This window comes from Nilaparvata lugens, chromosome 4 (assembly GCF_014356525.2).
Source record: "Nilaparvata lugens isolate BPH chromosome 4, ASM1435652v1, whole genome shotgun sequence".
NCBI lineage: Eukaryota > Metazoa > Arthropoda > Insecta > Hemiptera > Delphacidae > Nilaparvata > Nilaparvata lugens.
In genome coordinates this window covers 65,051,214-65,067,519 of record NC_052507.1, presented here as the reverse complement: position 1 = coordinate 65,067,519, position 16,306 = coordinate 65,051,214, and the positions used below count along the sequence as shown (strand labels likewise).

At 34.6% G+C, this 16,306-nt stretch overlaps 3 protein-coding genes across 4 annotated transcripts in view; 2 read left to right on the top strand and 1 right to left on the bottom strand.

Annotated features, from left to right (window-relative positions):
* LOC120350908 overlaps nt 1-6,300 on the top strand; it is an 11,615-nt gene extending 5,315 nt beyond the window's left edge. Inside the window, exons 1-4 of one of the 2 annotated variants that reach the window (XM_039426202.1) lie at nt 2,490-2,569; nt 2,685-2,840; nt 4,316-4,492; nt 6,091-6,300. In XM_039426202.1, coding sequence (XP_039282136.1) covers nt 2,498-2,569; nt 2,685-2,840; nt 4,316-4,492; nt 6,091-6,255 — 570 coding nt within the window. In that variant the 5' untranslated portion in view covers nt 2,490-2,497 and the 3' untranslated portion in view covers nt 6,256-6,300. Of the gene's footprint in view, nt 1-2,489; nt 2,570-2,684; nt 2,841-4,315; nt 4,493-6,090 lie in introns of those variants that run through there. The other variant, XM_039426203.1, reaches the window with a different exon arrangement.
* The window catches only part of LOC120350909, a 34,777-nt gene extending 21,631 nt beyond the window's left edge, over nt 1-13,146 (bottom strand). Inside the window, exon 1 of the mRNA XM_039426205.1 lies at nt 13,008-13,146. The gene's annotated coding sequence lies outside the window, so the exon portion shown is untranslated. The remainder of the gene's footprint in view (nt 1-13,007) is intronic.
* Nucleotides 9,284-15,214, top strand: LOC120350910. Its single transcript, XM_039426206.1, has 4 exons — nt 9,284-9,372; nt 11,434-11,589; nt 12,543-12,716; nt 14,975-15,214. The coding sequence occupies exons 1-4, from the start codon at nt 9,301-9,303 to the stop codon at nt 15,134-15,136; spliced, it is 564 nt and encodes a 187-aa protein (XP_039282140.1). The 5' UTR covers nt 9,284-9,300; the 3' UTR covers nt 15,137-15,214.
* The last annotated feature ends 1,092 nt before the right edge of the window (nt 15,215-16,306 follow it).

Genomic DNA, 16,306 nt, shown 5'->3' with positions numbered 1-16,306 from the left:
CTATTCCAGCTCATAATATAACCAATTCTTGACATTGATACAAATAAACGTGATTTTTCAATATGACTTATATTATTTCACTAGCAGGAACCCATGCTTTGCAAGGGTCTATTTAAAACTTAACATACCGTAATGAAGTTTCGAAGAATTGAATATAGGCCTATAACCATCCTTGGTTGATGATTAAGAATCTAATATCGGGGACCGAGCTACGCTCTGGAGTACAAAAGCATAAAAAATGTATAAAGAAAAAAGAAATTATAATAATATTCATATTTCATACAGGAATGTTCATTCAATCACAGTGAATCGATAATTAATCACAGTCAATTCCCAGAGGAATGCAAAAATTTCCCTCACAAAGGCCCGGTTGCACAAAAGCCGATTAAATTTTCATACTGATTAATTTAACGTGAATCAAATCAGAAAAGACCATTTAAAAAAGATAGTTTTCCTGGAATTAATCAAGATTGAAAATAACCCGGCTTTTTTGCAACTGGCACTAAGTACCTGATTGAATGATTACAAAAGTTCAGCAGCTGAGTCATAATTGACCGAGCGAAGTGAGGTCTACGATTCAAGTCGACGGTTTGGCATTTCTCTTAGAGCTTGTTCACATAACAGCGATTTCGACAAAGCTGAGAAAACGCTAAAAAACGCAGATTTTGGGCGTATCTTTGGAAATTTTTTCAAATCCGTTCTTATTGCGCCTCTAAAGGGACAACTGAACACACCTACCAAATTTGAAATGTTATGTCATAATTTTATCATTTATGTTAGGACGATCCAGTCGGGGGTCCAGACTAAACGTCTGGCTAAACCGATATGGCGAGCGAAGCAAGCCTGACGGCTAGTAATATATAATATTCCCAGGAATAGCTCTGATTGAAGTAGCAGTACCCAATAAATTTTTCCGCGATAAATCAGGACCTCCTAAATAGATATTTAGGAGGTTCTGGATAAATTGGTATTTAGGAGGTCCTGGATAAATGCATTTCAATCTTCAACTTGGTGCCAACCTAACAAAGTCAACTCAACTCAATGCCAACATGACAAAATTTTTAATTCAGTTTCTAGAAGAACAGAACTGTTTCGAAGAGGTACTCTCTCTGGATTATAGTTCTATATTATCATATGGTATGGACATTTCAATTATTTCAAGATATTGGAATAAGAAGAATATACATGCTAAAAGACGAACTTTAAACCCTTAAAAACCACCCTTAGTGTTAAAAAATCGCTAAAAGGTTTTTTAGTGCGCCTCCAAAGGGCCAACTGAACATACCTACCAAATTTGAACATTTTTGGTCCGGTAGATTTTTAGTTCTGCGAGTGAGTGAGTGAGTGAGTCAGTCAGTCAGTGAGTGAGTGCCATTTCGCTTTTATATACATAGATAAATCAGCTGGCAAGATACAGTACCACACACTTGAATCCGCTCACTCACTTCCATCATCAACAAACGACGAAATAATTTATTATCAGCTGTTTTTCCAAGGATGAATAATAATTATCCTTTTAATGTCCTCCAGCGAGTTTTCCCAGGGATTTGACCCAGTGCAATAGATTTTTTATATTATAAACCTACTATGCTCTGAATTTCGTGAAAATCGTTAGAGCCGTTTTCGAGATCAGGTGAAATACAAACATATAAACAGAAATTACTCGTTTAATAGTATAGGATATGCAAAATTCAAGTTAATCAGTCCAGTAGTTCAGACGTGATAATGCGTGAAACATAATTTTCCTATCACGTACGTGCATAAGCCAGTTTTTTACTTTATTATAGATGTTATATAGTCAACGCTGAAAAAAAGGTTTCATCACCAGGAATACTATAATTTCATGAGGGAGCAGTGAGCCATTAGGAGGTCTTGATTTATCGCGGAAAAATTGATTGGGTACTGCTACTTCGAACAGAGCTATTCCTGGGAATATTATGTATTACTAGCCGTCAGGCTCGCTTCGCTCGCCAGAATACACTCACCGCTGGAGCTACAAGCAATGAAGAACAAACACGAAGTGGCAGAGAAACAAATAAACTAAGTTGACCGTCCATATTTGATGAGTCTGCTTCAACCTTTTCAAAGTCAGGTTTCAAATAGAGGACTCAAAAGCACAAGGCTGATAAGAGCAAGGCTTTTTATTATGAATAGTTCAAAATGGAATTGCAATATCCGTTGGAGTAATTTCAAAGAGCGTATTATGATTCATATATAACTACACATAATAATCACCTGCAAAGAATATTGAAAAAGCTCAGCGAATGATTATTATCTGCTGTTATATATAGATCATAATGAGCTCTTTCAACTCTTTGCAAGTTATTATCATGTGTAGTTATAGATATGAATCATAATAAGCCCTTTCAAATTGTACCAACGGATTCAAAGTTGAAATATTCATCAATAAAAGCCTTGCTCTTATCAGCCTTTGCTTTGAAGTCCTCTATTTGAAACCTGTCTTTGAAAAGGTATTGTTGAAGCAGAATCATCCAATATGAACGGTCAACTTTGTTTATTTGTTTCTCTGCCACTTCTTGTTTGTTCTTCATTGCTTGTAGCTCCAGCGGTGAGTGTATTTTGGGTATCAATAAATATTCAAGTAACTAATCTGAAATTTTTCATAATCTAAATGTTCTCATCTATGATATGAAGAAATATCTAATTATATTTGAATTTGACAGGGACCCTATTGGTTGTCACTTGACAGTTTTGAGAGATGCTCCCAGGAAGGCTCGAGAGAAATGATCTTCGATCTACACTTGAGAAAAATGAACCGAACTACCGTTATTCTATACGGGAATTTCACCTTCAAAAGAGACTTTGATGAAAACATGAAGGTCAGTGGAACGAGCGTTAGCGGAGTTCTTACTTTTGACTTACTGAAGGCCGAAGTCGTTTTAGGTCTGTTTGTATGTTCGACAAGAACTTACAATCAGCTTCAAATTTTGAACACGAATTCTTCGAAGCTTTTCACAGGTCAAGTTTGTTGGACAACTAAATTAACTGACTCCTTCGTCCTTCTCCATGATATGAAAATGATAACTTTGTTGTAGTTCAGACACCGTGTTACTTGTAACACAAGTGTTACTTATAGCACATATTATAAAAATAACATTTAAATTGCATAAGAAAACAAATTGTGTTGATTTTATTATTCAGTCAGCTGGAATTATTTGCATGCTATCCTATTATATTGAGCGAGCAATTTCTGTATTTATATATCTGGTTATTTATGTTTTACGGATCTCGAAAACGGCTTTAACGATTTTCACGATATTTGTAACATAGTTGGTTTATGATATAAAGATTCGATTCATCTAGATCTCATCCTTGGAAAAAATCGCTGAACGACATTAAAAGGATAATTCATCCTTGGAAAACAGATGATAATTCCGTCGTCTCTCGATAACAGAAGATGCGTGTGCCTGTGTGAGAGTGAGACAGAATTATTTCCAGCTGTGTAAGCATAATCAATCAGCGAGAAAATTCATCTAGCTAGACAATTTAATCGATTTGATCAACATAATCTGATTTGTTGACATGACATGATAATCCTCCTAAACTAGATTATATCAATATAAAGAAAATAAAAATCTCAGTACCCTTTTTTAAAATTAATGGCATAAATGACCGGAACATGTTGTGATAAAATATTTTAAAAAAAGGGTACTGAGATTTTTATTTTCTTTATATTGATATAATCTAGTTTAGGAGGATTATCATGTCATGTCAACAAATCAGATTATGTTGATCAAATCGATTAAATTGTCTAGCTAGATGAATTTTCTTAGTGTAATTCATATTACAAGTAGCCCTATACAGGAAAGAGATAGATTATATCATAATTTTCAAAATTGATCATTATTTGACAATTTCAAGTAATTGGTGAGTGTTATTTTGTTATTCAGTTTGGTTTGTATATAATCTAAATCATAAATTTTCTGTTTTCAAATGTTTGAACAGAAAATTGAACCTGAATTCAAGTGTATGGAACATAGCCTACTTTCTGGACTATTTATAGTGTATAAATCAAAATTCGGGAAGAAACAGTTTTGGGCTGTGCCTGTTAGTACTTCCCCAATCATTTTAAAGAATTGTGTACGGTTTATCAAAAGTCAATAAATAAATAACGAGCGAAGCTCGGTGCCCCGATATTTTCTTTAATTTTCCCATTCATTTAAAAAGCTGGTGCTATTTGGGAGATATCACACAGACAGATAGACAGATATGCACCGACACATGATTTCAGCTGAATAATACACAACGATTGCCCTTCAAATATTAATAACCAAACTTAATTTTCATATTTCAGATGCGGCTTGAAGCCAGTAGTTGGGGAAATGGAGGCTGGCGTTCCAATCTCTATATTATTGACATTGTGAAAAACATTTGTAAGACTTTCTACGATAATTTTGGTATCAGAAAAGTCAACTATTTCATAGCCAAGGTTGGTTTTCCCATGAACAGAACCACTTGCTACGTACCTGCTGTGAGTAAATCTCATTCAAACTTAACAAAAATCTGGTGTGGCGCACTCACACAACTTTCCTTGCCGTTATGAAAATTTATCACCTGACGCTAGTGTTCACGCGCATCTCAAGTCTACTATCCAAAGATCCAAGCCAGGCTGGTGACAGGACAATAACGCTGGAGACACACGACGTCTGCTATCTCTTCACAGTGAATTATTTAATAGAATCAACAGTTGCCAACAGTTTGCAATTGAAATAATAACATTTTCTCGAATTTCGAGCCTATTTTAAATCTTAGGTAAAAATGTTATTGAACATTAATTGTAGAGATTTTCATGCTGAATCTTTTTCACGTGGAATTCCTCGTTTAAATTGTATCTGAAGCTTGATAATTGGGAATCTAAAATCAAACTTTGCATAGATGGGGCGGAGCTCCTGGAATTTTTACAGATAGGGGACTTGTGGCAGTTGATATAAGTTGATATAGCTTATCAATGACTATTTTAGGTATAAGTTTGATCAAAATCGTTGGAGCCGTTTTCGAAAAAAATCGCGAAAAACCCTGTTTTTGACAACATTTTCGCCATTTTCTCCGTCATCTTGAATTGAATTAGATCGGAATTGTTCGTGTCGGATCCTTATATTGTAAGGAACTTAAGTTCCAAATTTCAAGTCATTCCGTTGATTGGGAGATGAGATATCGTGTACACAGACGCTCACACACACACACACACACACACACACACACACACACACACACACACACACACACACACACACCACACACACACACACACACACACACCACACACACACACACACACACCACACACACACACAACACACACACACACACACACACACCACACACCACACACACACACACACACACACACACACACACACCACACACACACACACACACACACACCACACACACACACACACACACACACACACACACACACACACGAAAATGTTGTCAAAAATGGGTTTTTCGCGATTTTCTCGAAAACGGCTTCAACGATTATGATCAAATTCATACTTACAATGGTCATTGATAAGCTCTATCAACCGCCACAAGTCTCATATATCTGTAAAAATTCCAGGAGTTCCGCCCCATCAATGCAATGTTGGATTTTAGATTACAAATTATCAGGCTTCAGATACAATTTAAACGAAAAATTTTAGATGGAAAAGATTGAGCATGAAAATTTCTACAATTAATGTTCAGTATCACCTAAAATTGAAAATATGTTCAAAATTCGAGAAAATGTGATTATTAAATTGAAAACTGTTGGCAACTGTTGATTCTATTAAATCATTGACTACGAAGAGATAGCAGACCTCCTGTATCTCCAGCGTTATTGTCTTGTCACCAGCTGGCTCAGGTCTTTGATTAGTAGACTCAAGATGCGCGTGAACACTAGCGTCAGGTGATCAATTTTCATAACGGCAAGGAAAGTTGTTTGAGTGTAACACAACAGATTTTTAGATTTATACAGTGAACGGACTTCAAGAGCAATCACAGCACAGTGTTTTAAATAATATAATACTAGGCCTACATAATAATTGTTTCTATGAATAATATTTAATTTTTTTTACAAATTTACAGAACAACTACCAAGTGGACGACGTTGTTGTATCAAATAGTCTCTTGGAAGCTTATAAAATTCTAATCTACAGTAAATACCGCACTACAGCCTCCCTGTTCTCTGCTAAGGATGAGTTACTAGGCTGCGTAAGGGTGGTCATGAAAATAACAAGGCGATATCAGTGAAACCATAGACTAATAAACCAGATTGGTTCTAGTAGCTGTTACTAGTTACTAGTTATAGTATCTGTTGAGATTAGAACAGGTTAGATCTGTGGCTAAACTTGAAACAATGGATTTTTTCTCCATCAATGTGAGTAGATATTCGATACAATAAAACTGTTTTGAAAACTTTCTGATTGTTTAATTAAACCACAAACCCTTGTTTCTCACAGTGCTGATGCCCATGTGAGTATCAGGCTTGTGCGTGGGTGGACGGATAATAATGATGTGTATTTATCTATTTATACATTAATAAATACAATTCAACTATGAATGATTGGGAAAGGAACGAAAGGCTTAAAGCCCAACACTGTTTCTCCCCCAAATTTAGATAGAAATCGAGTGGATCCACAGCTTTAGGTGGATTCCGAACCATCGAGGAGCGATTCTTGAACTCATAAATCAAGAACCAATAATACATCCTGATTCTCCTATTCTAGTTACCTTGAAACTGGGAAATTACGTGAAAATTGAGCAAATTTATTGCCAAAAATGTCAAAATTCATGTGTAATATTTTCAAACTTCAAAACAATCATTCTAATTTTCGAATTAGTAGTCTAAGTGGCCTTGAATTCAAGCTTCAAGCTCCATCTAGTAAATCAAGTCTTGAAAACGTACGTGAAAATTAAACGAATTTATTGCCAAAAATGTCGAAATTCATCTGTAATTTTTTCAAACTTCAAAACAATCATTCTAATTTTTGAATTAGTAGTCTAAGTGGCCTTGAATTCAAGTTCTATCTAGTAAATCAAGTAGATAATTCGACGTATGATGATTAGATTAGATTAGAGTTCTTTTATATTACAATATTTACTGGCTTATACACTAATTTACATTGAATGACGGTAATGCTAATTATCCAACGAGTTTCAAGTATGAAAAACAAATCAATGAGGATGAAGATTGAATGCAATTAGAGTAGCGATAATATAATATTGTGATGTAACTTCATAAACCGGCGGTGTTTCAACAATAATTATTGTCGATTCTCTGAAAAGGATATGGAATAATATCCTTACCATCAACACACAACCGGGTTGTGAAGGTATAGTGCTGTTGGGAATTATATGGGATGATGAGAAATAAGTGGACCTATGGCTTTAGGTGGGTTCCGAACCACCGAGAAACGATTTTAAACTCATGAATGATATTGAGAGGAGTTCGACTTTCAAAGGGGTTACCCTAAGATTTTCTGGCCTATATGTCAAATCGTGACATCCTGTTTTTTGGGCCAAATTTATTATTTTTCTTATTCTTTTTCTTAATGCAGACGTATCAAGTTTAACTCATCTGAGCGATAGTCTATCAGCACGTATTCTTGCTTCTTCCTTCTCTCTGTAAATAAGCTCCAATTTATCAAAGCTACCAAAAATTAACCTCATAATCTCATTACATCATGTATACTTTTCTGATCACAATAAAGATATAGTGAGGTCCACGTTATAATGGCAGTGTTTGATTGGCAATGGTATTGCTATCCTTGTCTTTCATTAAACAAAGCGGATAGCGCTATCTCTTTCTCGCTTCGCTCTGTTGCCAGAACGTCTTTCAACAATAATTGGTTAACAAAATATTGGTCTTAATCATGTAAATTCTTCATGAAATTATTGAAAAATATAATTTCTTTCTAAATAAAATATAACTGATTATTTCAAATGAGAATGAACAGTTAATATTACATCAATAAACCTTTATCATCTACCGTCTATTATAGAAGGCATTGACATGACAGAGGATCGGCAACGTTGTCTCCTATCTTTCTCCACTGCCATTATAGCGTGGACCTCACTATTGATTACTGAACAAGGTTTAAGCAGGATCTGAAAATCAACTTAACTAATACATTTAATGAGAATGAATTGATGAAATCATTTCCTCTCCAAAATTTGGTTGAAATGTACACAGCATGTATAAAACCATCAGACTAGCATGTTTTGGAAATCCAAAATTAACCATTATAATGATATCTCTAGTTAGGTCCACGTTATAAAGGCAGTGGAGAGAGATAGGCCAGCAGCGTTGCCGATCCTCCGTCTTGTCATTGCCTTCTATAGACGGTAGCTGATACAGGTTTATTGATGTAATATTCACGGTTCATTCTTCTTTAAGATAACTAATAGTATTTTTTTAAGCAAGAAATTATATTTTTGAATAGTTTCATAATGGGTTTTAATAATTAAGATGAAATATTTTGCTAATTAATTATCAACTAGTAGTTCTGTGAACAGTAGACCTCACGCAGTATTCTCCTGATTTAACTATACCTGATTGAAACTATAGACCTAATGGAAATACAGTAATAGACTGGCTTCTCCACACATCTGTCTAATCACTTGTCAGCTGATTTATGATGAATAATTATATAGACTTCATAGATTTAAGTTTTAGACTTTATAGATTTAGTCTTTATAGTCTTATAGATTTTATGATGAATAAAATCTATAGTCTGATTTTTACTCTAATATTGACGTATGAAGGAGGCTGCTTTTTCCTTTTATGTTATCCTTGAAATGCAAAATTTCCAAAAACCTTGTATATACGTCAACGCGCAATTAAAAAAGGAACATATACCTGTCAAATTTCATGAAAATCTATTACCGCGTTTCGCCGTAAATGCGCAACATATAAACATTCAAACATTAAGAGAAATGCCAAACCGTCGACTTGAATCTTAGACCTCACTTCGCTCGGTCAATTATATATTGTTAAAAGACGATCTGGCTATAGAGCAAAGCGAGAGAGAGATAGCGCTATCCGCTTTGTTGAATGATAGACAAGGATAGTAATACCATTGCTAATCAAACACTGCCATTATAACGTGGACCTCTCACTAAAGCGAATTTGATGCTAATGATAATGATAGGCAATTCTCTAGATCATTATTGTGAGTATTCAAATTATTGCTACTGAAATCTGATATTCTAATTTGAAGTTAATTATATTAGGTACAGCAATGAATTTAGTGGGAAAGTTCGTTATTTGAGTTTTGTAGTTTCATTTAGAACATCATGAACGGTGTGTTTTTCACTTTCCTTATCCTTCCAATGTTATCTCACTCATCAATGTTTGAGTCACCAGTGGTAAGTGGTTTCTGATAATACTTTTTGAAAAATATATTTTTGAGAGCCCCCTGTAATAAAGCTCAATATATAGCATTGGCTCAAACAAGATCAATATGATATGGAAGAAACCTCTTATCCATTTATCATCTTGTCTCATAGTAACATCTTGAAAACAACTCTCACCTATTAAATTCTTCATTGATTCATACAGTAATAGTTATAGCAGTTGCTTTGAATAAAACATGTTTTAGGGTTTCATGTTGGTTTATATCTAAGGATGAACAAGACAAGACATTTCTCCTTGGCAACCTTCATTGAAATAATTAGTATAAAGTATACAGATTTAGAGAGAATCATGATTCTGAGACTAAGTATCATCAAAATGATAGGGAGAGAAGAAATAAGGTAACCTTGTGCTATTCCTCTCCCAAATTTAGATAAGGTTACACATAGTTCGAAAAAGGGTAAGTCTTGTAGTTGTACACTTCACGAAATTTTCAGTTCTTAAATATTTTCACAAAGTAGATTATCAAATTCTGATGCTTCAAAACTGAACATAGAAAAGCATTTCACTTTATTATTACTAAAATATGAAATTTTCACAGAATAGATTTTGGTTCAATAAAGGTAAATTTGATATAGAAGAAACTTCTTCACAATTATCATCTTGTCTCATGGAAATATATTGCAAACGACTTATTACTGTCAAAACTATAAACTTATTGAAACAATGCAAGATACTGGTTTCGGTTGTTACACCGTCATCAATCTCTAGTAAATTGAAAGCATGATCTACAGAATATCATAAATATTGTGGAAGTGAAGTTCTACGATTGGCTATCAGCTGATGGCCAATTCATGAAAAATAAGTACTACACCTTTTCCAACTGTATTTGAGAAAGTATTAATTGTAATTGAGAATAGTCAATTGCATTTGAGAAGTCATCACTTGTAATTGAAAATAGTCCATTTTATTTGAGAAAGTATCATTTCAATTTGAGAACATACGATTTGAAATCGAGAAGTTATCAGTTGTAATTGGGGAATTATTTCAAAAATCCAGTGCTTCCAGTACTTATATTTTTCAAAATTGTTCTTATCAAAATAATATGATAATATATATTTCAATATTCCAATAAAACGATTAGATTTTAAATAAAAAAAAAATTATTCGAGCTGCAAAATCCATTGAAGAATTGCCGAATTGCTTGATCAAGAGATTCAATTGATTGATGGTAAAGTTCAATTGCGCCTTGAACATAGAGAATTTGTCTTCATCAAGTGCAATATCTGGGCCACATCATGAGGAGCGACTCCAGGTAATTTTTACTACAGACAATCATACAAGGAAAAATCGATGGAAAAAGAGGTCCTAGAAGTAGAAGAATATCTTGGCTGCATAACCTTAGAAAGTGGACGGGAAAAACATCAGCTGAACTCTTCCGCATGGCTGTGGACAAAATTAGGCTTGCCATGCTGGTTGCCAACATCCGAAACGGATAGGAACTACAAGAAGAAGTGAAATATTTCATAAAATGTTTGGAGACAAAAGTCGCGTCGCCAATACATACATAGAAATAGTCCTCATTCATCATTCGTAAACAGTGCAGGGGAAACGATTTCACCATTGAAAATATTAATTTGCCCCCATGCAAAGTCTATGGTAGTAATTGGAATACTGTGTACGTAGTACAGTATCCTTTCCTGCTCAAATCAAACCTGTAGGCTACTGTAGGCTACTGTAGGCTACAGAAGAGCCACGACATGTCAATTCGAAAATTTTCTCATTTTCAATTGATATATTCTCATTTACATTTGACGATTTCTCAAATACGATTGACTACTCTCAAATTACATGTGATGACTTCCCAAATACTATTGAATATTCTCATTCACATCTGACATTCTCTCAATTACAAGTGACTATTCTAAAATACAGTTGATACTTTCTCAAATTAACTTGATACTTTTTCAAATAAAATTGGAAAAAGGTTAGTTACCAGTGGAATTTGGAACATAAATGTCCTATACCATGGAATATTTCCTCATGCTATCTCTTGTCTATGCCAATACTCACAGGGTCCCTACTGGTTTACATTCAATCGATTCGAGAAATGCCCAAAAGAAGGAACCAAAGAAATGTTTTTTGATTTGCACCTGAAGAAAATGAACAGATCGACAGTAATTCTCTATGGAAACTATTCCTTCAAACGAGAATTTGATGACAGTATAAAGGTAAGTTATGCATCCTTTCTATTACTAGTAGTTCTGTGAACAGTAGACCTCGCGCTCAGTAAGTTATATTGACCTGTTGTTATGTTTTCTCAAAAATTGATAGATAATTTATAAATTTAAAATGTCTAGAAAGAATACTAAATAAACATAGAGCTTTCTGTCCTATCGTACCGTGTCGTGTCGTCCCGGAATGTGCGTGTGAGCGCTGTTATCAGGTCTGGCTGCCGTCGATTCGCCAATCCAATCAACCCATCAGAGAACATTCTGTGTTGTCGTGTTGGTGAAAAATCTATTGTGTTGAAATTAACAAAATAAACTACCATAATGCTGATTTCCTACAAACTTCATATCTCACTTTTCATGATTTTAAAAATCAATTTCTTTTCCATAATATTTGTTGCAATTTTGATCATCAGATTAAAAAAGAAAAATGTAAAAAAATGTTTTCTATCAATAACTCCAAACTCTAAACTAGAATCATGGCCTCAGCTTATTGAAAGTCAAAGTTAGTAGATAACTGTCTTCTAACGTTGATGGAAAGATACATTTTCAAGATGTTCGATGTTTTTGAACGGGTAGTATTATAGTCCGCAAGACAGCTGATTTATGATGAATAATTCTATAGTCTGATTTTTACTCTAATATTGGCGTATGAAGGAGGCTCTTTTTTCCTTTCATATTATCCTTGAAATGCAAAATTTCCAAAAACCTTGTAATATACGTCGATGCGCAATTTTAAAAGGAACATACCTGTCAAATTTCATGAAAATCTATTACCGCGTTTCGCCGTAAATGCGCAACATATAAACATATAAGCATTTGAACATTAAGAGAAAAATGCCAAACCGTCGACTTGAATCTTAGAACCCACTTCGCTCGATCAATTATACATTTTCTTGATCATTATAAATTCCCATAATTTTCTAATAATGTTTATCATTGAAAATTTTCAGTTAAGGAATGAATTCAGTTTATGGGGCAATGGAGGTTGGCGATCTAATGCCTATAATTTGGATTTTGATAGAAACATTTGCAAAAACTTTCAATCAGTTCTTGGTAAGACGTTTGATATGCTTGTGAACAAATTTGCTTTCAACGTCCAAAAAAATCGCTGTGTTTTTCCAATAGTAAGTATGCCTCAGTTTTTCCAATAGTATAGTGTATAGAATGTGATGCCTAAACATATTAAATTATACATTTTGGTAACTTGAGGACCGGTTTTCTTTGAACGAGAAATATTTCATGATTTTCTTTTAAAAACAAACCAAAAAATTACTAACAAACAATTTATAAATAATGCTTTTACAACATAACCTTGATATTATATTATTTGAACGAGAAAAACTACATGGTTTTTTTACAGGGTGAATATAAGGTGGACGAAGTTGTTGTTTCAAATTGGCATTTCAAATCTTTACCTGTACTGATTTATGGTTCCTACCGGGTAACAAGCACTTTCTATTCTGTTCGAAATGAGCTGCTCGGATGCGTAAGAGTGGTCATCGATATAATAAGACGATATTGATCTTTTAACCACCGTAATGAATCATATCCATGTTATTGACATAATGTAAAGAACGTAGTAAAATTCATTCCCTGAAAACTCATTGTTATTTTGTATCAGTGACATACTGGTGGATATGATTACTCTTATGATTCATTTATGCCCGGTTGCAGAGTCGTCACATAAAGTTAAAATCAGGCATTTAACTTATTAATTTATGAAGCCATAACTCCACTTTTCGTCGCACAGATGTCAAAGTAAACTATAGCTCACATAAAACTAAAAACACCCAATTAAACACATGATTTCACTCAACAATAAATTTTCCACATTTCGACCGAATTTGACTTATGATGCATGATTTTGGACCGCCTTGACTACCCGAGAAGAATGAAGTGTAGTACGATGAAATCTGAGCATTGTGTCAGAAGTTATAAGTGTTTGAAATTTTGATCTTTTAGGTGTCCTTAAGCGTGCCTCTCCACTAGGAAATACTGAAATGAAGTGCATCTAACGGGTGATTCTCATAGAACATAGTCTTATGAACTTATGTCGTTGTGCGAAATATCAATGTGAAGACTATGTAGTTGGTGATGATGGTTGAAGCTGAAAATTTGGTGTTTTTCACAATACAAGGACCATTGTTGTCAGGTGTACATGGGAATCTATATGAGATAGAGCGCTCTACCTGATTTCAGATTGTAGAGCACAAAAATACGCCCAGAGGGATTTTGAATTATACATCTAAATGGTAGAAATCGGAAGCTATTGTTGATCAAAATCTAAAATTCATCAATAATTAATTTTCTCTTCAAATTTCACTCATTTTTGAAAAATCATAGCTCAGTACTCATTGGAGATAGAGAGTTCCGAATGATCTCATTTCATTCAGAATTCATATTCTAGAAAAAAAGCGAGGACAAATTTTTCTGTCCGATTACGAGATTTGGCAGAAATAGCTGAAAACTGGAAAATGAGCCGAAAATACCATGTTTTTGGGCCACTCTGTATCTAGCACAAGGAAATTTTGCATGAAAAATTGGTTCTAGACTACTATGATGTACCCAAATAATATATTAAAAAATCAGAACTACAATATAAATTGCATGCACCAGTGTATATAGTGACTGGAATAATAATAATTGGAAACGTTTTTCCTAGACGAAATGGAACATTCCTAAATAGTTCAAAGGAGCTGAAACTTTACACTATTCTCTTTTCATTTCATTTTGTGTCCAATTTTCCAGTTTTTCGAAATTTAATTCAAACGCGGTCTGCGACTACCCCCCGTTCCGGAAATCCAATTTTCAGACCCACCTGCTCAAAGTCTAGAACTTCGCTTAATCCCGAGCTCGGAAACCGGACCTTAAATTGCCGTCTTCAGCTATTGTAAGCTTAAATTTGTTTTAGCATAAATAAGCTCTTTTTGACGACTCTGCAACGAAATCATGCTTTGTCCGCTTTGTTGAATGGAAGACAAGGATAGCAATACCATTGCTAATCAAACACTGCCATTATAACGTGGACCTCACTATAATAATTTTATTCTTTGAACGAGAAATATTACATGATTTTCTTTAAAAACAAACAAACAATTTATAAATAATTATTATTTAACGAAAATCTTAGATAAATGCTGCAAATCACCCCGAAGATTGACAACAGGGTTAACAGCTAGATGGAAATTCGATGAGAACTACTATCCAAAAATTAGTTGCCAGTCCGGGAATCGAACCCGGTACCTCCCAATTGCTAGTCAGGAATGCTTACCCTTTCACTAATTTATACATACCCTTACACTTCATTTATAAATAATGTTTTAACAACATAACCCAGATATTGTATTGTTTGAACGAGGAATACTACATGGTTTCTTTACAGGGTGAATATCAAGTGGACGAAGTTGTTGTTTCAAATTGGCATTTCAAATCTTTACCTGTACTGATTTATGGTTCCTACCGGGTAACAAGCACTTTCTATTCTGTTCAAAATGAGCTGCTCGGATGCTTAAGAGTGGTCATCGATATAATAAGACGATATTGATCTTTTAGCTACTGTAATGAATCATACCCATGTTTTTGACATAATGTGAACAACATAATAAAATTCATTCTCTGAAAACTCATTGTTATTTGTATCAGTGACATACTGGTAGGTATGATTACTCATAGTTCATTCAAGGAATGCAGAAAGAAATGAGAACAGGAGAAAGAGTAGATTAGCACGTGGAGAATATTGTAGATGAGTTAAGAAGATAAGAACCAAGACGAGATTTCAAAAATTATAATATTTATAAGTTCTCAGCATCAATAGTAGGATGGAATATCGTGATAACTCGCGCTTCGCGCTCGGCAGGGGGCTTCGCCCCCCACAACCCCCGAAGGGTGGGTTAGCAGCCTCCGCGACTCGTGCTCCGGCTGGGATGCGGGTTTCGCCCGCCCAATCTCCTTTTATGACTGTATACGGTTGGATAGCAGCCTCCGCGCTTCGCGCTCCGGCTGGGAGGCGGGCTAGCATCTGTTCACTAACGTTGATGGGAGACTGTGGTCATGAAACAGATTTCTCTGAGAAGAAAAATACCAGATTTCTCTGGTTTCCTTCTCTGAGAAGAGAACTATTCCGAGAAGAGAAATTCTAAGAACATTCAGGTATAGTATTGAGTTATAAAATAATTTCAGACTATCAAGTATAGTATGTGACTCAATAGAGATATCACTTTTCTCAGGTTGTCTGTGGACCTCTCTATGTTTTTATGGAATAAATAAATACCAACTAACGTACAATATATTTTTTCCTACAGTCACCTTGAAAAGTGACCATTCCTGCACTGATTACAGAACGCAAAGAATCACTTTTCCGCTCTAGTGCACAAAGTAATACTTTGCGTACTCCAGATTTGCAGCATGACAACGCAAAATAGTTGGTAGGTAATATGGAGAACCAGTGCAGCAATATCAAAATTATGTTGGTAACAGTGACTGTGGTGCACGTTATAATATGGCAATGGACAACGATGAAAGCGACAGCCACCACATGAGTGCCGCCTCCATTCATTTACTACATTATTATTCAATTTTAAATAAATTAAGGTTTTTATTAATAATAAAATTACACAGAAAAACATTTAATGGATTTCAGCGAATTTTACCCATAATTACCCACTTTTCATATTCAATGGTAACTGTAGGAGAAATTTAATGTGAAATTCGTGCG